The sequence below is a fragment of the Saccoglossus kowalevskii genome, chromosome 20, assembly GCF_978046115.1.
Source record: "Saccoglossus kowalevskii chromosome 20, keSacKowa6.1, whole genome shotgun sequence".
In the NCBI taxonomy this organism is placed as follows: Eukaryota; Metazoa; Hemichordata; class Enteropneusta; family Harrimaniidae; genus Saccoglossus; species Saccoglossus kowalevskii.
The window spans coordinates 745,367-767,966 of NC_140660.1; the positions used below are offsets into that span (position 1 = coordinate 745,367).

At 34.4% G+C, this 22,600-nt stretch overlaps 1 protein-coding gene across 1 annotated transcript; it reads left to right on the forward strand.

Annotated features, from left to right (window-relative positions):
• The first annotated feature begins 1,134 nt into the window (after positions 1-1,134).
• Positions 1,135-21,479, forward strand: LOC146729867 (uncharacterized). Its single transcript, XM_085494349.1, has 11 exons — positions 1,135-1,596; positions 5,409-5,567; positions 6,276-6,511; positions 6,866-6,971; positions 10,134-10,252; positions 11,156-12,488; positions 12,740-12,991; positions 18,299-18,343; positions 19,246-19,335; positions 19,561-19,783; positions 19,875-21,479. The coding sequence occupies exons 1-10, from the start codon at positions 1,161-1,163 to the stop codon at positions 19,779-19,781; spliced, it is 2,997 nt and encodes a 998-aa protein (XP_085350475.1). The 5' UTR covers positions 1,135-1,160; the 3' UTR covers positions 19,782-19,783; positions 19,875-21,479.
• The last annotated feature ends 1,121 nt before the right edge of the window (positions 21,480-22,600 follow it).

The following is a 22,600-nucleotide window of genomic DNA, read 5'->3' on the forward strand; positions in this document are numbered from 1 at the left end:
GTGTGATTATTCAATGTTAACTTTTTGGCAAATACTATCACATTTACTAATATTAAATATGTACATATGTGTACAGTTTCCACTTAGGACTGTACACTGTAGTCCACTTTTATTTGACAGTAATCACCACCACAGCAAATGAAATATAACCCCACCGGGCATTCCTAATGAAGGATGTTATCCAATCTTAGTTTTGGTTGTAAGTTCTAAATTCCATTGCTATGTTTTGGAACGCCGTTCATTTGACGTGTCCCCATGAATAGATCTGTGTGAAAATATTGTAAACATATTCTGACTCTCACAATATTACCTATTCACATTTCAAACTCAGAGATCTACTCTAAATACAACCACTATATTCACAAACATGTCAGAGTTGATACTACTATGTACATAAATCAGTGAGTGTTTATTGACACCATATTTGGAATGCTTGTCAAACTGTCAGTGATGTTTTCAACGCAAATACGTTTATTTTGTAAATTTCTCTGACTAGGTCATGACACAGCTGTTTCGAAGGTTATGTTGTTGTAAATACATTGTAACAAGAAGTCAGTCAAACTACAATATTCCACGTTTTTGGAATGAAATTCACTGTCAGATTTACGTCGCGAAATCTTGTTCGCAATCACGGTAATATAAAACTCAAACAGCGCAGAATAGAAAACGAATTCAGTGAAAATGAAAACAAACTTTACAAGTAGTGTTAGCAGAGATGCTTCTGTATTTATGAAATACAAAATTGAATCTGGTAATATTGAGAATTTCGTGAAATTCGGCGAAGTTCTCTCAACACAGCGGACCTACCACCCTACTGCGCATGCGCAAAAAACACAAAAAATGAACAGGAAATATTTAGACACTAAATTTCCAATTTTTTTATAAAATATGTTTTATTCATAAATTGTGAGTGCTTAATAAATATCAGAAAACTCTACTTTACCTAATAATGTATGTATGACGTCAGATATCAACTTATACACGCGATTTCGAAAGTATTTGTGAACGGAGCCGACAGGTTGTGTTGTCTTCAAAACGGCAGACTACAGTGTAATGATCACGTGCAAGTAATGACGTCATTATGTTCTATTTTTAGGTGGAATGTGTGAAATTGGTGATTAGTGTTGTTGTGGTCGTTGTTATAGCAACACTGATATATCATGACTTCAAGCACACCACAGTGGTATGAGGAGCCAGGTGTTGGTTTGTGTTACAATGCTGGTAACTGTGGATTGAGTAAATTTCCGAGTGAAGTCTTTGATGAAAGTCGTAGAAATGTTGTGTTGATATCGCTGTATGGAAACAATATTTCAGAAATTCCAGAAAATATTTCTTGTTTACGTCACCTGACAGAACTGTGGTTATCTGACAACAATCTGAGAACAATTCCAGATAACATTGGAAACCTTTCACAACTAGACACACTGTACCTGTATGGCAACCCATTGATAGATCTACCCGTGTCTTTGAGAAGACTAAAGAATCTGAGGGCGTTCACCTGTGACGTCATAGACGGTATTTTAGAACAAGATGTGAGGATTTGGGACAACAAGACGGAAATCAGAAAACTATTTGATAAAGTGTTTAAAAGGAAAGGTAAACATTATAAACAAATCATGAATCAACAAATCCTGGTAAACCAAATCCTAGTAAACAAATAAATAAAATTTTAGCACGTGACCAAATTAAAATTTTTTTTTTCAAAATGCAAAAAAAAATTAAAAGTGAGATTTAAAAATTTAAGACCCGTTGGGGGGGGGGGTCTCGAATGGTCACGTGACCAACCGAAAACCCGAATTTTTATTTTAATCAAGAATTGATTTTAGCTATTGTCATTGTCAAAAATGAAATGCACAGGCAGTCTGAATATCAGTGAAAGTTATTTTGAATTTTACAATGTGTTTTTTATAAAATTGTGAATCGAATGTTGGGCTAAAAATATAGCTTGTGTAAACAACGTGTTTGCGTTAGACTCGTTCGTTGGCGAGTGGATTATAGTTGCTGAGATTTATCAATTTAAATCCAAGAATTGTAACCATTATCCTAAAACAGAGACTATGAGGTCAGTGTCAAACCTTTATTTCATTGATCAGAAGTACTGTGTTCACAATGTGACTTGAACTCGGTCAAACAACTGATGATGACAATATTGACATGTGCCAATTTGTAAACACGAGTAATCGTTAGAGAATTCCAGCACAGTACAGGGGAAATGTTGTTACTGACATCAAATAACTTATAACACTGAAACAGATATTGTGTAATAATTTATTTTCAAAACAGGGAACGAAATTGACAATAGAATCAAATATAATTTCGTTTTTCTTTCAGTCCTCTCAATACTCAAAAATAACTCCCATATCAAATGATCCACAGTCAATGTTGAGATGAAATGACAGTATTTTTGAAATCTGCTAATCTTGTAACCATGCATAGTTTATGTGAATTGTATTTGAATGGGAACAAATTTGAAAAAAGAATATTAGATAATATTAATTTATGAATTAAATCATATTCTATTATTTTAAATACCAAGTAATGTAAACACATGGATGACCCACAATTCATGTTACAACTATCTCAGTGCTGTTCACATATGCACATATATTAAAAACAAAAATGACAAAAGATTAATCATGCCCTTTTCAGTCAATTATTATAATTTATTTAGGATGTAACAATTATCTAAAAATGAAAAAAAAAATATTTATTTTTAATTTAATTCTAATAATTTGACATGTTTATAATTTACACAATTCAGGTCAGCTCTCATGACCCCAGTCTCACGAGATAAAATATAACAATTGTTAGTGCCTTTACCGATTAATGTCTTGTTGGAAACTTGTGTTTCTAAACACTGTTATTAACAAAATATAAAAATAGTTTTTTAGTACATGTATGATAACACTTCTAGATTATGTAAGACTGTGTTTTATTTATTTATTTATTTATTTATTTATTTATTTATTTATTTATTTATTTATTTATTTATTTATTTATTTATTTATTTATTTATTTGTGATTTCTGTCATGGTGTGCAAAGCACAGATAGAAGGCCAATGTCATACCAAGTATGGATCAATGTGTGTGTTTTACAGTATTGATTAGATTTTGATACATAATTATTAGAGTATTTTATGTTTTTATAACAACTGTTTGCTCAAAACTTGATACATGCATACTGTTTTTTTAGTTGAATGTTTATCACTGATTTACAATTTGGGTCTGTTTGTAGTTAGTCCATTTTGCATGGTTTAGGGCAGCCATTAATCACCAAATTTATATCATATTTACAATTTTATTTTTTCTAAAAATATCTTACCAATCATTCATAAAATGGTAATGTAACTCTCCAACTGACCTATGTTTATAATTTTCTTTAAAACACAGAATTAAAGTAATTAGTTTTAAAATTAGAATACTATATAATGGGGAAATCAAATTTCCACTAAAACACAAAAATTAGCTTAAATAAGTCCTGAATCATTGGTCCAAGAAAAGATATCTGTGATGAATGTAATTTTGAAGAACAAAAAAATGATGCTAGCTATCAAAGTTTTTAAAGCTGATATAAATTATGAAAATCTGCCAAATAATTAATATGAAATTCAATTCATTGATCATCTGCTAGATTCTAGAGAAAAGTATTGAAAAAATAACATTGAAAATAATTTAATGAACAGAGTAATGGGACAGAGTAATGGGACAGAGTAATGGGACAGAGTAATCAACTGTAATAAGTATCTGCATACATTCTTTTTTTTTTAGTTATTTTTCTGAGTTTTCGATCCAGTAAGATTGCGATAAACAAATAAACACGAAAAAACATATGTTTCCAATGCTAGTAATACCAATTATTTAATTTTTAAATAAAATAAACAAGAATGAGTTGACTATATGCACCTCATGGAATGACAATAATACATTTGTGTTGGTTATTTATTTGGATGCATATTTATAACAATTTAACGACATGAAGTAAACTTGTATGTCTATTTACTAAAAACTTGTGAGTCCCCATTTGAACAAAGTTTGAAATGGAGACTTACAATTCAGTCACCGTCCGTCCTAAAGTCATATTTCGGAAGCCTGTGGACCAAATCTGTTAATTCTTTGCAGGTACCCGTACCTAGTACATACAGTGGTTTACTGACTCAATCCAAGATGGCTGACTGGCAACCATTTTTTTTTTTTGAAAATGTAGTATTTTGTGCAAGCTTTGTCAATTTTTTGTTCAAATTTGATACATACATTATTCATGTTAGGATACATGTCTATGTGATGATTTGTTTCACTATCAGATCAAAGATGGCTGACTGGCAGCCATTTTGTTTTTTGAAAATATAGTATATTATGCAAGTTTTTGTTCAAATTTGATACATACTTCTATACATGTTAGGATACATGTCTATGGTCAATCGTTTTACGATCAGATCAAAGATGGCTGGCAGGCAGCCATTTTGTTTTTTGAAAATGTAGTATATTATGCAAATTTTTGTTCAAATTTGATACATACTTCTATACATGTTAGGATACATGTCTATGTGATGATTTGTTTCGCCATCAGATCAAAGATGGCTGACTGGCAGCCATTTTGTTTTTTGAAAATGTAGTATATTATGCAAATTTTTGTTCAAATTTGATACATACTTCTATACATGTTAGAATACATGTCTATGGTGATTTGTTTTACGATCGGATCAAAGATGGCTGGCAGGCAGCCATCTTGCTTTTTGACCATACATACTACTACATCCTTAAAATTTAGGCTTAAAAATCATTTTCATTCATATTTAGCACATACATCATACATATAGGAATACATGTTCTTGTTAATTTGTTCCAGAATCAGATCAAAGATGGCCAACTGGCATCCATCTTGTTTATTTTAATGTGGTATCTTAGACAGAATTTGTCAATTTTCATTCAAATTTGAGACAAACATTATACATGTTCACATTGATTCGTTTTAAGTTTTGTGTCTCTCTCTGTATATGAGTCTGGACATATAAAATTCAGTTTGGATACAACAAATTTCTGACCATATATTATGATTTCAGAAGAGTCGTTTAATACATCTAATTTCTGTTGATACTAAATCAGCCAATTATTCACTCTAAATTATTAACTATACTTTTGGTGCATATTACTTAATTTTTGGCATAAATAATATCTCCCATAATTCTAATAGTGATATCATTAACAATGACTTGTTATTTATACTTTTGTCATTTTCGATAAAAAATTATATTTTCGACTTTTTCTTGAAAAATACCAGCTAAATTGCTCTGATACTTGGTATGTAAGTACCTTGGTTTGTTTCATGACGATATATGGTTTCTATCAAGTTGATAACAATTGCAGTTGCCATAGCAACAACCATATAATCTACCATATTTATTTTGTAGTGGTCCGTTCTTATGTGGCTATGGCTGGAGCTTGTCATGCTGGAAAAACAGCCACAAAAATGAACTTAGCTGGCGAGCCATTTGATGAACACTATGACAGTACAGTAGGCGGTGATATGTTTGTTTTAGATCTAGACAACTGGACAATTGAACATACAGGTACGTATTTGTGTATGTTTACTGTATATTGCATCTGTACATTTCACTTATTCATGACACAATTAAGTACATACTAATATTATGCTAATATTGTATTGTTTACATATCAATACAACATTACACACACAAGAACAAATCATAGTAGCATCGGGAAATGGCGAATACTCTATAATGCTACCAGTTAGATGCAAATGTACACAACTGTTACTTTTGACAGAGATAACAGTAATATGTGTGTGTGTACATATAAGCACATAGACATGTATATTCCAATCACATTTACAATTTACACGTATACCTAACATAATAGGCACATTTAATTTCATTGTTCAGACACAAAAATGGCTGAATTGTGGCTATTTTAGTGTATGAACAGACTACGCTGGTATATTTGCTAATTAATCTAATTGTTATAGTGAAGATACCGTGATAGGAATGTAAGTATTTAATCAGCTTTTACAGAACGAGTGGGTACTATAGACTTGATTGTATAAACTGAAATGCAAAAAAACGCAAAAGCCACAAAATGCAAGCTTTATGATAATCAAGAATACTAGCAAAATGATCCGAGATGAACACCAATCAGTTCCTTCACACACTCACTAATTTGCATTTAATTTACTAAAAATGTTTTCTTCAATTTGCTTGAGCTCTGATCAACACTTATCACACCATCTGCATGTTTTTATAATTTTTTTATCAATCTAGCACGAAGTGATGAATCCGGAAATAAAGGTATTCATACTACTCGAAGCATATCACGTACGATTACGACTCCTTTAGATAGGGAAGAGAGTCAGCAAGCATCTGCTGATAGATCAAGAACTGAAAAGCTAAGACGTATTGATGAACGTATAAGACGAGTAGAAAACACAGATACAGTAGACTTTGATGTCACCCTACTAGATTTTGCAGGACAACAAATCTATGAAATGTCTCATCAGGTCAGTCATTATATTATTCTTTAATTATTTTTACAAAAATATTTTCCCTTCTGTCAGACAACAACTGTATCCTTTGTATTATCCCAATTACACATTAAGATACCTATATCTGACATCATATCATGTAGTGTATATAGTATACCATTATAGCATTTTTTAAGATTTTATAATAAAACAGTACTCCACTCCTGATTAGCATGAACACTCAGGTGACAACAATTCTGGTATTTCAATATATTTCATGAATGACGTGGTTCTTAAACGGGACTTCAAAATGGTTAGATTTCATTTCAATACAATCTTTTTACTGATGTCTTTATATATTTATGTAATATATTTTGAATTACTTTCTAGATGTTCATGGCTATGCTGGGAATTTATATCCTCGTAGTTGATTTGTCTCTTAAACTTGATGATGTAGTCCCCTATAATCTTGGAGGGAAAAAGAAGACTTTGAGAGGTATGAATTTAGGTACTCACTCATCATTGCCTGTGGTGAGATATTGATCAGAATATATCTCAGAATTTGGAAAAAAATGCAATCTCACAAGTTCCGTTGTGTATTAATCAATCACTTACACTAATGTGTATTGTATAGAGGTTCTAAACTAGACAAATAGTGTTTTCAGATCATTTGATCTGTTAATGAGTGGTTTCAATCAAAGTCCTTGTATCTGCAGTGATACATGGTAAAATGAAGGGCATCCTGACAGACATTTTTAGGGGATGGTTCATCACAGCAGGGTTTTCAAGCACTCATTGAGCTGTTTATGGTCTTTGTAGAAACGAACCTCTCTGTTGGTCCCTACGTCACAGAATATGTCTCCTGCATTGTGTTACGCACCAGACCCTTCACAGCTGATAGTATGCCCACTGCACTCATGAATAAGTTAGACATCAAAATTTCACTTTGTTGCCCAATGACAACAGGATTGCAAGTGAGTGTTGCTGGATCACTTTGGTATTGATTATGATGATGAGAAAACCATCTGTCTCGGATAAATGAAAATGCTCCAGGAATTGTCCTACCACTCCTTGTCACATCTTCTTAAACACTAGTTCACTACCATGAACCTAGGCTTGCATACAATATAATATGGGAGTGTATAAATAGTGAAAGCCAGGAAATAAACAATAAACTTGTTGAAACTTGTCACTGACATCAGAAATTGGCATAATTTAGATATCACCAGATTTGATGGGCGGAGCATTCATACATATTTTTTCAAGATGGCAGTGAATGGTGGCTAGCATGCTGACAAAAACAAATAAAATAAAATCTACAAGAGACTGTATGCAAGTATAAAATAGACCTTAGAAATGGTTAGCTTCCCTGGTATATTGCTGTGTAGGAGTTATTACCTGGAGTTAGTCCGTTTGACACCACAATCTGAAAAACTTGGAGTTCTTCTAGTTGTGTTAATTGCTCTTCAGTACTTCTCTTGGTTTTCCAAACGTGGGCAAATTGGATGTTCACTGGAATTGACAATGTTCAATACACACTCAGTTGAAGCAGTCAAGATTTTCAGAACTCTATCCACTTTTTGAACAGATGGTCAAAGTGAAAGTCTGACCTACATAGATCAAAGCTTGCTTTCATTATAGCACATTTTCAGAACTCTATCCACTTGTTGTTGAACAGATGGGCAAAGTGAAAGTCTGTTCTACATAGATCAAAGCTTGCTTTCATTATAGCACATTTTCAGAACTCTATCCACTTGTTGTGAAACAGATGGGCAAAGTGAAAGTCTGACCTACATAGATCAAAGCTTGCTTTCATTATAGCACATTTTCAGAACTCTATCCACTTGTTGTTGAACAGATGGGCAAAGTGAAAGTCTGTTCTACATAGATCAAAGCTTGCTTTCATTATAGCACATTTTCAGAACTCTATCCACTTGTTGTTGAACAGATTGGCAAAGTGAAAGTCTGTTCTACATTGATCAAAGCTTGCTTTCATGTCAGCACATTTTCAGAACTCTATCCACTTGTTATAAAACAGATGAGCAAAGTGAAAGTCTGTTCTACATAGATCAAAGCTTGCTTTCATTATAGAACATTTTCAGAACTCTATCCACTTGTTGTTGAACAGATAGGCAAAGTGAAAGTCTGTTCTACATAGATCAAAGCTTGCTTTCATTATAGCACATTTTCAGAACTTTATCTACTTGTTGTTGAACAGATGGGCAAAGAGAAAGTCTGACCTACATAGATCAAAGCTTGCTTTCATGTCAGCACATTTTCAGAACTCTATCCACTTGTTGTGAAACAAATGGTCAAAGTGAAAGTCTGTTCTACATAGATCAAAGCTTGCTTTCATTATAGAACATTTTCAGAACTCTATCCACTTGTTGTTGAACAGATGGGCAAAGTGAAAGTCTGACCTACATAGATCAAAGCTTGCTTTCATTATAGCATATTTTCAGAACTCTATCCACTTGTTGTGAAACAGATGAGCAAAGTGACCTACATAGATCAAAGCTTGCTTTCATTATAGCACATTTTCAGAACTCAATCCACTTGTTGTTGAACAGATGGGCAAAGTGAAAGTCTGACCTACATAGATCAAAGCTTGCTTTCATTATAGCACATTTTCAGAACTCTATCAACTTGTTGTAAAACAGATGGGCAAAGTGAAAGTTTGACCTACATAGATCAAAGCTTGCTTTCATTATAGCACATTTTCAAGTGGATAATAAACTTCTTTTATATGAGTGTAATTTGTATGCATGTCTATCAAATATTATGCATATTTTTGATGAAATAACTTGTTCATAAATATTCAATAAATTGTTAATAATTGAGTATTCGAAGGGTAACTACACATATCTAGTGTGAATATTAAAAGGTTATTAAAAAGATACCTCAAAGTATGCACGAAGACAGTACAGCGGCAGTATCAACCGACGCGCAGCGGAGGTCGATGCGGCAGCGTACTGTCTGAGTGCATACTTTGAGGTATCTTTGTAATAACCTTATTATTATAAATTTTTTCCCTTCAAGGATACATCATGGAAATGCCGAAATCCAAAAAGTTTAGAACAGAATCAGCGAACTTCTTTGTATGGAGTCCGGTCAAATCCTGGTGGCAGCCATGTTTGTTTTTATTATTAGAGGACGCTTACGCGCGTAATCATTCCATATTTGGAATTTGCATTTCCAAATATGGTAGTATGAAAATATCCCGTAAAATACCGCAAAATTACGGCACGCTGTAACTTATGGCGTTACAGTGACAGATGTATAATAATTCATATTAAGAGAATAAAGACTCTTAGAACAATTCAGGGATGAACCTCTCACCAACTGATGAACCAAAAGGGAAACAATGCACCTCATTGTTTATGTGTTTCAAATATTTCACACATATTTTATTAAAAGAGTGAAAAAGTAATGTTTTTATTATTATTTTTATTTTTATGGAGTCTTTCTTAATTGTCTTTCCCTGTTTTTTCCTCATAAAAATTAACTGTCCTTTTTATGTTATGCTATATGTTTCATAATTACACACGGACATGATGTTGGTTAATTTACTATTAATTATTTTCTGTGACATTTGTAACCTTAAATTCATCAACTTATTAGCTTCAATCACATATTTGTAAATTGTTGTATTTCTCAGAGTATATTCATGGATGGATGAATTCAATACATTCACATACAACTAAAAAAGGCCAAGATCTGGAAAGCATAATACAAAATGTCATTGTTATTGGAACAAAGATTGATTTAATATCAAAGGTAATGTGTATTATCTGTTATTTAAAATGATATCTTGTACAATTTTCTTATCACATGTAGAAAATTTGTTTTGGGTATTTCTATTTTCGTGTTCATGTTTTGCACCCATCACTTCCAAAATGCTCTAAATTTGACTGTCATAAAAACTGGTCTTTGACTATTGTTTCACTTTTCTGAATACCAGCATTCAAATTTATATAATACAGTGTGGATATTGACCACCATGAATATCTTTTGAATACATAGACCATGGTAACTGTTCATAAACCTACACGTCAACAGTGACTGTTACAGCCACGAACCATGGTAAATACTTCATTCCATTTTCCGTTCACCTTACAAAAATGACAATTACCAGTTTTTAAGAAGAATTTGTGCCATTTTTGTGTCGAAAATAAATCACTTCCACATTGCGTTACCAGAATGCCTTTTGGAATTCCTAAAAAGTTTCTTTCAACAAGAATTTGGGCAAAATGAAACACAGTCAAAGAAGACATACTAGCACTTGGTAAACACAAATTGTTTTTTGCCCAATTTTTTGAGTGGTGTGCTTGACTAAGTACCCACCCCTGTACACAATGAGACCTACAGCATCAATTCATCGCCAAATCTAAGGTGTACTTCTGCATTTTTGTATAATCACATGAGTACATCATCTACTCTGATTTAATTCTACTCTTTTAATCTTGTTTATGTTTGTGAACATATTTCTTGCAAGTAACAAATAGAAGAATCATATTGTTGTGTGGATCTAATCTGCCTGCCCAGACACTTCACATTAACAGCACTGTTGACATGTTCCCAGTGTCTATTTAATTGTCATTTCCTTGTAGTCAAACATGAATTGTTTCTGGTGTTACAATATCATGAATTTATGGTTTGTTTTCAAATGATATGTTTCAGGACGAGATGGAGCAACGAAAAAAGGAACTAGAAACTTTCTTGAGAACTACATGTATGGAAGCTGCTGAACACATTGCATGGCCAATAATTCCTATCAGCAACAAACCTATGCAGTCACCTTCATCAGATGGTAACTCAAGTGATGTTTCGCAGTCACCTTCATCAGACGGTAACTCAAGTGATGTTTCGCAGTCACCTTCATCAGATGGTAACTCAAGTGATGTTTCGCAGTCACCTTCCTCAGATGGTAGCCCAAGTGATGCTTTGCAGTCTCTCAAAGATAAGATAAAGGAGCTTGTTTGTAAACTCAGTTATGAAGTTTCATTTAACTGGTTGCAGTTCGAGCTTATACTGAATCAAAAGGTGGTTGAAGAGAATCTCCGCCCAGTAATGAAATTGGTTGAAGTCTATGAGGTTGGTGAATCTATGTCTTTATCTAAACAGGAAGTGGATGACGTGCTGAAATTTTTCCACAGCATTCGCGATATCCTACACTTTGCAGATGATCTTGACCTTCGTAATGATGTCATCATCAGTCCACAGTGGTTCATTGACTTGTTGAGACTTTTCATTACTCACATACCAGTACTCCCAAACGAGCAGAAGAAAGTTCTCCGACAAACGATTTGCAATCTGTATGACAAGTTAACCACTCACGGGAAACTTGATGTCCAATTGGTAGATTGGGTCCTAGAGGAGCACAACAGACTAGAAGATAAAGACATCCTACTTCGACTATTTCAACTGTATGATATCATTTACCCATGTCCTCCAGAATCAGGGTCAAAGGTCATCGAATACTACATGGCATGCCTTCTTAAATCAGAACCAGAAAATCGTCTACTGTCTCCCTCAAATAGTACATCAGGTCCGACTCTATACTACCACTTTGCTCGTAATTATTTACCCGATGGGTTTTTCCACCAGCTAGTCATTAGATGCACCAAGAAGTGGCAAACAGCCAAGTTATTCTATAATGATGCCTGGTTTGATATTGGAAAGAATCATATCCTCATCATGTCGAAGAGAGAATCTGACATCACGCTTACAGTGAAGACAGACCCAACAGGAAGAAGAGCTGTGAAATTACAGTCATCTTATGGTCCAGAAGTAAGAGAGTATGTGGAAGACAACATGGGTGACCTTATCAAGCGATATAACCCTGGTTTGTCATACATGCCATGCATGAAGTGTCCATGTGGTAAACATGATAACCCAGAAATTACACTTGATGGAAAAGACAGAGATGATGGTTGTGTTAAACGCTGTGAAAATAGATGCACTTATACCAACCCAATGTATATGTCTGATTGGTTCTTCTGGGAAACCTCAGGTGAGTATTTTATTTGGATTGATATTTATAATTAAAAGGCAGTTATGATATGCTATGGTGAATTCTGCTCATTTCATCAATAGTTATGTTTATGTATATAAAGAATAATTTTAATTGTTTTTACAACTATTTATATATATATATAATTTTGGTTAGCAACAGTGTTAATAAAAATAAACTTGGTTATCTTGGTTACATAAACCTATCATCCATCTTATTTGCTGTCATTTTCTGTATTTGTCTTTTTTCAGGAGAAGATCCTGTCATCACCAAATTAGATGTGAAATCTGGTTGTGTATCTATTGAGTGGGACCTGGGTAAAGCGACATCAGGGTTTATTGAGAGGTCTGACGATAAACTTAACTGGACTGAATTCGAAACTGTGAAGGATAAGACTGGTTCTTACAAGGATCATGGATTACAACCTCAGACTACATACTATTATCGAATACTGGTTGAAGATGACACATCTGATGGTTATACCGTCTCTATAAATACTGAAGGTATATATGTATTACACTACGCTCCTATACTACTACTTGTAGTATGACTTGTGTGATTTTCTCCCTGCAAGTCAGTTTCAGATACTCCATATGAATTACAAGATTGCATGTGATACCCTCCAATTGTCTGGTTTTTTCACCATTTTGGATATGCCCTTTTATTGCGGTGTTTGTCTCATGAATATAAATTCAACAGTGTCACGTGATGGTGCTGTGTAGTTCAGTTGTATTTATAATAAGATGCAGTATTTAGTGTAAAGCATAGATGTATCAGAAATGTACATGAATAGAGTAGATATATCAGTGTGGATGGATTGTAACTGATTGCTGGTATCATATTGTTGGTATGGTTCTATTTGGGTAGAGTCTTCAGTATAGAGTAGATATATCAGTGTGGATGGATTGTAACTGATAGCTGGTATCATATTGTTGGTGTGGTTCTATTTGGGTAGAGTCTTCAGTATAGAGTAGATATATCAGTGTGGATGGATTGTAACTGACAGCTGGTATCATATTGTTGGTATGGTTCTATTTGAGTAGAATCTTCAGTATAGAGTAGATATATCGATCTGGAAGAATTCTAACTGACAGCTGGTATCATATTGTTGGTATGGTTCTATTTGGGTAGAGTCTTCAGTACAGAGTAGATATATCAGTGTAGATGGATTGTAACTGACAGCTGGTATCATATTGTTGGTATGGTTTTATTTGGGTAGAGTCTTTAGTACAGAGTAGATATATCAGTGTGGATGGATTGTCACTGATCGCTGGTATCATATTGTTGGTATGGTTCTATTTGGGTAGAGTCTTCAGTATAGAGTAGATATATCAATGTGGATGGATTGTAACTGATAGCTGGTATCATATTGTTGGTGTGGTTCTATTTGGGTAGAGTCTTCAGTATAGAGTAGATATATCAGTGTGGATGGATTGTAACTGACAGCTGGTATCATATTGTTGGTATGGTTCTATTTGAGTAGAATCTTCAGTATAGAGTAGATATATCGATCTGGAAGAATTCTAACTGACAGCTGGTATCATATTGTTGGTATGGTTCTATTTGGGTAGAGTCTTCAGTATAGAGTAGATATATCAGTGTGGATGGATTGTAACTGACAGCTGGTATCATATTGTTGGTATGGTTCTATTTGGGTAGAGTCTTTAGTATAGAGTAGACATATCAGTGTGAATGGATTGTAGCTGACAGCTGGTATCATATTGTTGGTATGGTTCTATTTGAGTAGAGTCTTTAGTATAGAGTAGATATATCAGTGTGGATGGATTGTATCTGACAGCTGGTATCATATTGTTGGTATGGTTCTATTTGGGTAGAGTCTTTAGTATAGAGTAGATATATCAGTGTGGATGGATTGTAACTGATAGCTGGTATCATATTGTTGGTATGGTTCTATTTGGGTAGAGTCTTTAGTATAGAGTTGATATATCAGTGTGGATGGATTGTAACTGACAGCTGGTATCATATTGTTGGTATGGTTCTATTTGGGTAGAGTCTTTAGTATAGAGTAGATATATCAGTGTGGATGGATTGTAACTGACAGCTGGTATCATATTGTTGGTATGGTTCTATTTGGGTAGAGTCTTTAGTATAGAGTTGATATATCAGTGTGGATGGATTGTAACTGACAGCTGGTATCATATTGTTGGTATGGTTCTATTTGGGTAGAGTCTTTAGTATAGAGTAGATATATCAGTGTGGATGGATTGTAACTGACAGCTGGTGTCATATTGTTGGTATGGTTCTATTTGAGTAGAGTCTTCAGTATAGAGTAGATATATCAGTGTAGATGGATTGTAACTGACAGCTGGTATCATATTGTTGGTATGGTTCTATTTGGGTAGAGTCTTTAGTATAGAGTAGATATATCAGTGTGGATGGATTGTAACTGACAGCTGGTATCATATTGTTGGTATGGTTCTATTTGGGTAGAGTCTTTAGTATAGAGTAGATATATCAGTGTAGATGGATTGTAACTGACAGCTGGTATCATATTGTTGGTATGGTTCTATTTGGGTAGAGTCTTTAGTATAGAGTAGATATATCAGTGTGGATGGATTGTAACTGACAGCTGGTATCATATTGTTGGTATGGTTCTATTTGAGTAGAGTCTTCAGTATAGAGTAGATATATCAGTGTAGATGGATTGTAACTGACAGCTGGTATCATATTGTTGGTATGGTTCTATTTGGGTAGAGTCTTTAGTATAGAGTAGATATATCAGTGTGGATGGATTGTAACTGACAGCTGGTATCATATTGTTGGTATGGTTCTATTTGGGTAGAGTCTTTAGTATAGAGTAGATATATCAGTGTAGATGGATTGTAACTGACAGCTGGTATCATATTGTTGGTATGGTTCTATTTGGGTAGAGTCTTTAGTATAGAGTAGATATATCAGTGTGGATGGATTGTAACTGACAGCTGGTATCATATTGTTGGTATGGTTCTATTTGGGTAGAGTCTTTAGTATAGAGTAGATATATCAGTGTAGATGGATTGTAACTGACAGCTGGTATCATATTGTTGGTATGGTTCTATTTGGGTAGAGTCTTTAGTATAGAGTAGATATATCAGTGTGGATGGATTGTAACTGACAGCTGGTATCATATTGTTGGTATGGTTCTATTTGGGTAGAGTCTTTAGTATAGAGTAGATATATCAGTGTGGATGGATTGTATCTGACAGCTGGTATCATATTGTTGGTATGGTTCTATTTGGGTAGAGTCTTTAGTATAGAGTAGATATATCAGTGTAGATGGATTGTAACTGACAGCTGTTATCATATTGTTGGTATGGTTCTATTTGGCTAGAGTCTTCAGTATTGAGTAGATATATCAGTGTGGATGGATTGTATCTGACAGCTGGTATCATATTGTTGGTGTGGTTCTATTTGGGTAGAGTCTTTAGTATAGAGTAGATATATCAGTGTGGATGGATTGTAACTGACAGCTGGTATCATATTGTTGGTATGGTTCTATTTGGATAGAGTCTTCAGTATAGAGTAGATATATCAGTATGGATGGATTGTAACTGACAGCTGGTATCATATTGTTGGTAGGGTTCTATTTTGGTAGAGTCTTCAGTATAGAGTAGATATATCAGTGTGGATGGATTGTAACTGACAGCTGGTATCATATTGTTGGTATGGTTCTATTTGGGTAGAGTCTTCAGTATTGAGTAGATATATCAGTGTGGATGGATTGTATCTGACAGCTGGTATCATATTGTTGGTGTGGTTCTATTTGGGTAGAGTCTTCAGTATAGAGTAGATATATCAGTGTGGATGGATTGTAACTGACAGCAGGTATCATATTGATACAGTCTTCAGTATAGAGGATATATACATGTAAATGGGCTGTAATGATTGGCCGGTATCAATTCAGCCTGTCAGTCAGTCTGTACAACAGTGTATGTGTACCATATCAATTCAGCCTGTCAGTCAGTCTGTACAACATTGTATGTGTACCATATCAATTCAGCCTGTCAGTCAGTCTGTACAACAGTGTATGTGTACCATATCAATTCAGCCTGTCAGTCAGTCTGTAAAACAGTGTATGTGTACCATATCAATTCAGTCTGTCAGTCAGTCTGTAAAACAGTGTATGTGTACCATATCAATTCAGCCTGTCAGACAGTCTGTACAACAGTGTGTGTGTACCATATCAATTCAGCCTGTCAGTCAGTCTGTAAAACAGTGTATGTGTACCATATCAATTCAGCCTGTCAGTCAGTCTGTACAACATTGTATGTGTACCATATCAATTCAGCCTGTCAGTCAGTCTGTACAACAGTGTATGTGTACCATATCAATTCAGCCTGTCAGTCAGTCTGTAAAACAGTGTATGTGTACCATATCAATTCAGCCTGTCAGTCAGTCTGTAAAACAGTGTATGTGTACCATATCAATTCAGCCTGTCAGTCAGTCTGTAAAACAGTGTATGTGTACCATATCAATTCAGCCTGTCAGTTAGTCTGTACAACAGTGTATGTGTACCATATCAATTCAGCCTGTCAGTCAGTTTGTAAAACAGTGTATGTGTACCATATCAATTCAGTCTGTCAGTCAGTCTGTACAACAGTGTATGTGTACCATATCAATTCAGCCTGTCAGTTAGTCTGTACAACAGTGTATGTGTACCATATCAATTCAGCCTGTCAGTCAGTTTGTAAAACAGTGTATGTGTACCATATCAATTCAGTCTGTCAGTCAGTCTGTACAACAGTGTATGTGTACCATATCAATTCAGTCTGTCAATCAGTTTGTACAACATTGTATGTGTACTATATCAATTCAGCCTGTCAGTCAGTTTGTACAACATTGTATGTGTACCATATCAATTCAGCCTGTCAGTCAGTCTGTACAACAGTGTATGTGTACCATATCAATTCAGCCTGTCAGTCAGTCTGTACAACAGTGTATGTGTACCATATCAATTCAGCCTGTCAGTCAGTCTGTACAACATTGTATGTGTACCATATCAATTCAGCCTGTCAGTCAGTCTGTACAACAGTGTATGTGTACCATATCAATTCAGCCTGTCAGTCAGTTTGTACAACATTGTATGTGTACCATATCAATTCAGCCTGTCAGTCAGTTTGTACAACATTGTATGTGTACCATATCAATTCTGTGGTTTTCCTGGACAAATTTGAAAAAGCATGTCTTAATGTTAGGCATATGCTTGTCAATTTGCTTAAATTGCTTAGGGTAAAATAATGGACTGACTGTCAACAAAAACAAAGAAATCAGTCATGGTGTCTTACTGATGTACATTAAGTTACTATTTCATTCAAAAATCAACTTCATTATCTCGGTGCACATAATTTTGTTTTTCATGTCTGATTTGAAATGCTCAACTGGTGGTCATTTTGTTTTAATCAGGAATGCATATGCACATACATCAGTTTATTGAACCAATTAAAGATCCATCGATGGCCATAATAATGCAATAAATTCATCAAAATCATTATTCACTAATATTCACATACTATATCCAGGTCATGTATGCGTGAATTTCATTCAAACTTTGTACGCACATTGGACATTATGAGATATTGGTTTAGATTTTTCTTAATTCACAATACATTATTTCCAACATTTCAAAACAGGATCAAATCAATCTTTAAATACATTAGTTAAAAATTAGTCAAGTTATAATTCAAAATACATCGTATTATCTGTACATGGCCAATATACAGAGAATAATGGTTTAGTGAATAATGATCACAATGGGTTTGTTTTTTAATATCCTAATATCTAAAAATGTTTATTGTTTGTAATAATTACAGGTGCTGTCAAAGAGAAATCACCAAGTCTCACAGATACTGAAAACGGTGGGTACAGTTTATAATTCAGTGAATGATTAATTGTTTTGATGATGTTTTTCGCCAACACCATACTGTTTAAGTTGTTTTGTTTTTGTTTGAACCAATATATTATTGGTGTGGTGTGTTCGATGCTAAGTATTTGCAGTCTTCAGTATTGAGTAGATATATCAGTGTGGATGGATTGTAACTGACAGCTGGTATTATATTGTTGGTATGTTTCTATTTGGGTAGAGTCTTCAGTATAGAGTAGATATATCAGTGTGGATGGATTGTAACTGACAGCTGGTATCATATTGTTGATATGGTTCTATTTGGGTAGAGTCTTCAGTATAGAGTAGATATATCAGTGTGGATGGATTGTAACTGACAGCTGATATCATATTCTTGGTATGGTTCTATTTGGGTAGAGTCTTCAGTATAGAGTAGATATATCAGTGTGGATGGATTGTAACTGACAGCTGATATCATATTGTTTGTATGGTTCTATTTGGGTAGAGTCTTCAGTATAGAGTAGATATATCAGTGTGGATGGATTGTAACTGACAGCTGGTATCATATTGTTGGTAGTTTGTGTTCAGTGATACCCCCCCCCCCCTCCCCTGGTATGTAGGGTACAGTCTTTAATATAAAGTAGATATGCATGTGAATGGGCTGTCATGATTGACAGGTATCATAGTGTTGGTATAGTGTGTTCAGGGCTTGGTATGTATAAGGTAAATATATCACAAGTGTAGATGGTGTATACTGACACTTTTTATGTATTCATATGAATTATACTTATACATTTTGTGCTCCATTTGTAAAGCATTTCATAATTCAATGGTATTATTATGTTTTCATATCAATAAATACTGCTTAGCATTGTCAATGTGTCTATTCACTTGAATTGTTTATTATTGTCACTATAGAAGGCCCCTCTTCGTCTACGAATCCAGCTGTTCCAAAAGAAGTGGAATTCGGGATTATGCTCTTTCGTATGGCTAAGGAAATAGGGAAAGGTAAATTAATAATCACATTTTGTTATCAACATTCTTTTCAGATCTCTTTCATGTTTCAACTTTATATTAAATCATAATACCACAGTAGTGAGTATGTCTGCCAAAAAAAATATCATTCACATTTTATATAAAGGTATTTTTAATTTAGCTATTTTATATATTACAAGATTTAGGGAATCAACACAAAGTTTGCTTTACTTGTATTGACTTTTGCACTTTTTACAGATAAATTGAAAGAATTGAAACAGCTGTGTGGCAATGGTGTTTATGGGCTGATACCAAAGGAGGATTTAGAGAAAATGGAAACTGCTTATGATGTATTTGAATTTTTGCTTGAAGATACCAAAATCAGCATTGGCAACACGAAAAGTTTGGAAAAATTATTGAATGATATAAGTAGGAGTGATCTGGTGAAAAAATTTGTATTGCCATTTAGAAAAACATAAAGGTAAATATTGCCTGAAATTAAAACATTAGGTATTATTTTTATCTGATTAAATCAATTACCTCATTGATCACTGATTTATATTTGTTTCCAGTTTCTAGATTTATGGAAGTGAACCAACTCATTGTGAAAGATGTGACTAGAGCCAAATTATCTCTTGTTGATTTATATGGTTGTACCAGGACTGAAGATATTCTTGGATCATTGTGAGCTAGAGCAAACACTTCATCACTTGATAATTCTCGTTTCATTAAGTTGATAATTACATCCAGCCAGTTTCCTGCCCATCTACAGTGATGTTGTTTTACTGAACAGACAAGATCATTACCATATATACATGGAGTCATTCACACTTAATTTAAGTTTTCTTAAGTTTGCTGTGAACATATTGATATAATAACACACAAGTTCACTACAATGTTTTGAGCTTATTGAGCACGATACAATGTGAAAAAAAATGTCATAAATATTCTGTGTATTTAATACATTTTAGGTTTATTACATTTTCAGAGCCTGCTAGGAACACAAATTAATCTGGCGTGTTTAATAATCACCTTGTTATTTCTGAAATATGTACTATTATTTTTTGAGAGCTTTTATTCATGTTATCGTATTCTATAAGGGACAATGAGATTACACAATGGCTAGTAGTTTTCTTGTCAAATTTCGTTAGATATGTTACTGTACTATTATTTTGGGGGAACTTTTATACAATTCATGTTATTTTATTCCATAAGGGACAATGAGATTAATAAAGTACATGTAGTATTGTTGAGGAACACATTGGCTAATAGTTTTCTTGCCAAATTTTGCTTAGATATGTTGCTGTACTATTATTTTTGGGGAACTTTTATACAATTCATGTTATTTTATTCCATAAGGGACAATAAGATTAATAAAGTACATGTAGTATTAATTGAGTAGTTTTCTCGCATATTGTGATTTCGACAATAACTGGAAAAAAATATTTGTTCAATTTCAGGTCTGTTTTGTGTCCACTGCAATTAAATCTATTATGGCTGAGGTAAATGCTACTACACCATTACGAATGACAATTTACAAGTTTTTTTTGTTGTCAAAATCATGCATGCAGTCAATCAGAGGTAGGAGGTCAATTCCTCGACAACCAGTACTTCACTGTACGACTTACAATGTACAAGTTATTTTTATCAAAATCATGCAGTCAATCTGAGGAACAACCGGTACGACGTACACCATTATGAGTAAAAATGTACTTTATTAATCTCTTAATTAAATAAGACTAGTATTGCCATGGGATTTGGGAGATACATTACCAATGATATTGATTACAAGATAAATGATTTACTTCATTGAACACCAATGCTTATTTCCTTTCAATGTGTATCACCAGTAATCAGTCAAGTAGAAACGGTCAATATTTTTATCATATTTTGACTTGCTCAATTTGTGCATGATATTTTCACACAGGAATAGAATTAGTAAAGTTATTGTGTCATTAAGTCATAATCTCAATAACACGACAGTACACCACATTCAGTCAAATAACGTTCTCAGTCACACAACTAAATCACTTTCTAACATTTTATTTGATATTTTGTGCATACATTGCAGACTGTTTACATGTCTTGATTGGTAATGAAAAAGAATATGCAAATGATATGTAAATTATATAATTTGTATGCATGATTTCGTAGTAAATAAAGGAACAAACTATCTAGGTCGTATTGCAATTTATTCAGAATGCAGAGTTTCAGGAACTACTGATCCCCCTGGGTATTGAGTTGCAGGTACTAACGATCCTCCCTTGGTACAGAGTTGCCCCACCCCACCCTGGTGGTTACAAGTACTATCCCGTCCATACTGAGCTGCAGGTGCTGCCCCCCCCCTACAGATGCCATCCCACCCCCAGAGTTGCAGGTAATAAACCTCCCAGTACAGAGTTGCAGGTACTACCGACCCCCCGGGTAAAGTTGCAGGTACTACCAACCCCCTGGGTGGAGTTGCAGATACTACCGACCCCCTGGGTAAAGTTGCAGGTACTACCGAACCCCTGGGTATAGTTTCAGGTACTACCAACCCCCTGGGTAGAGTTGAAGGCCCCTATACAGAGTGAAAGATGCCCCCCCCCCCATACAGAGTGGAAGGTGTTTGGAAATAATCTTTTTTGCAAGGCTGGTAAAAGTTACCTGCTCTTGTACATTGTACCCGATTGGTCACCCAACCCTAACATCTAACAGACAGACCAATCAGAGAACAGCGAGTTTGTTGACAGATCAAAATTTGTGTATAAGAGTATGATTTGACTGAACTGGACTATGCACCCTATTCATTTCTATAGGCTATCTATACGTTTTATGCATGTACATACACAGTGACTGGCTGGCAAATGAACCCTATTCATTTCTATAGGCTATCTATACGTTTTATGCATGTACATACACAGTGACTGGCTGGCAAATGAACCCTATTCATTTCTATAGGCCATCTATACGTTTTGTGTGCATGTACATACGCAGTGACTGGCTGGCAAATGAACCCTATTCATTTCTACAGGCTATCTATATGTTTTATGCATGTACATACCCAGTGACTGGCTGGCAAATGAACCCTATTCATTTCTACAGGCTATCTATACGTTTTATGCATGTACATACCCAGTGACTGGCTGGCAAATGAACCCTATTCATTTCTATAGGCCATCTATACGTTTTGTGTGCATGTACATACGCAGTGACTGGCAGGCAAATGGACCCTATTCATTTCTATAGGCCATCTATACGTTTTATGCATGTACATACGCAGTGACTGGCTGGCAAATGAACCCTATTCATTTCTATA

Coding starts and splice junctions, on each gene's coding strand:
- LOC146729867 (XM_085494349.1), top strand. CDS start 1,161: ATGACTTCAAGCACACCACAGTGGTATGAGGAGCCAGGTGTTGGTTTG. Junction 6,972..10,133: donor GAAAAAGAAGACTTTGAGAG/GTATGAATTTAG, acceptor TGTATTTCTCAG/AGTATATTCATGGATGGATG. Junction 10,253..11,155: donor AGATTGATTTAATATCAAAG/GTAATGTGTATT, acceptor GATATGTTTCAG/GACGAGATGGAGCAACGAAA.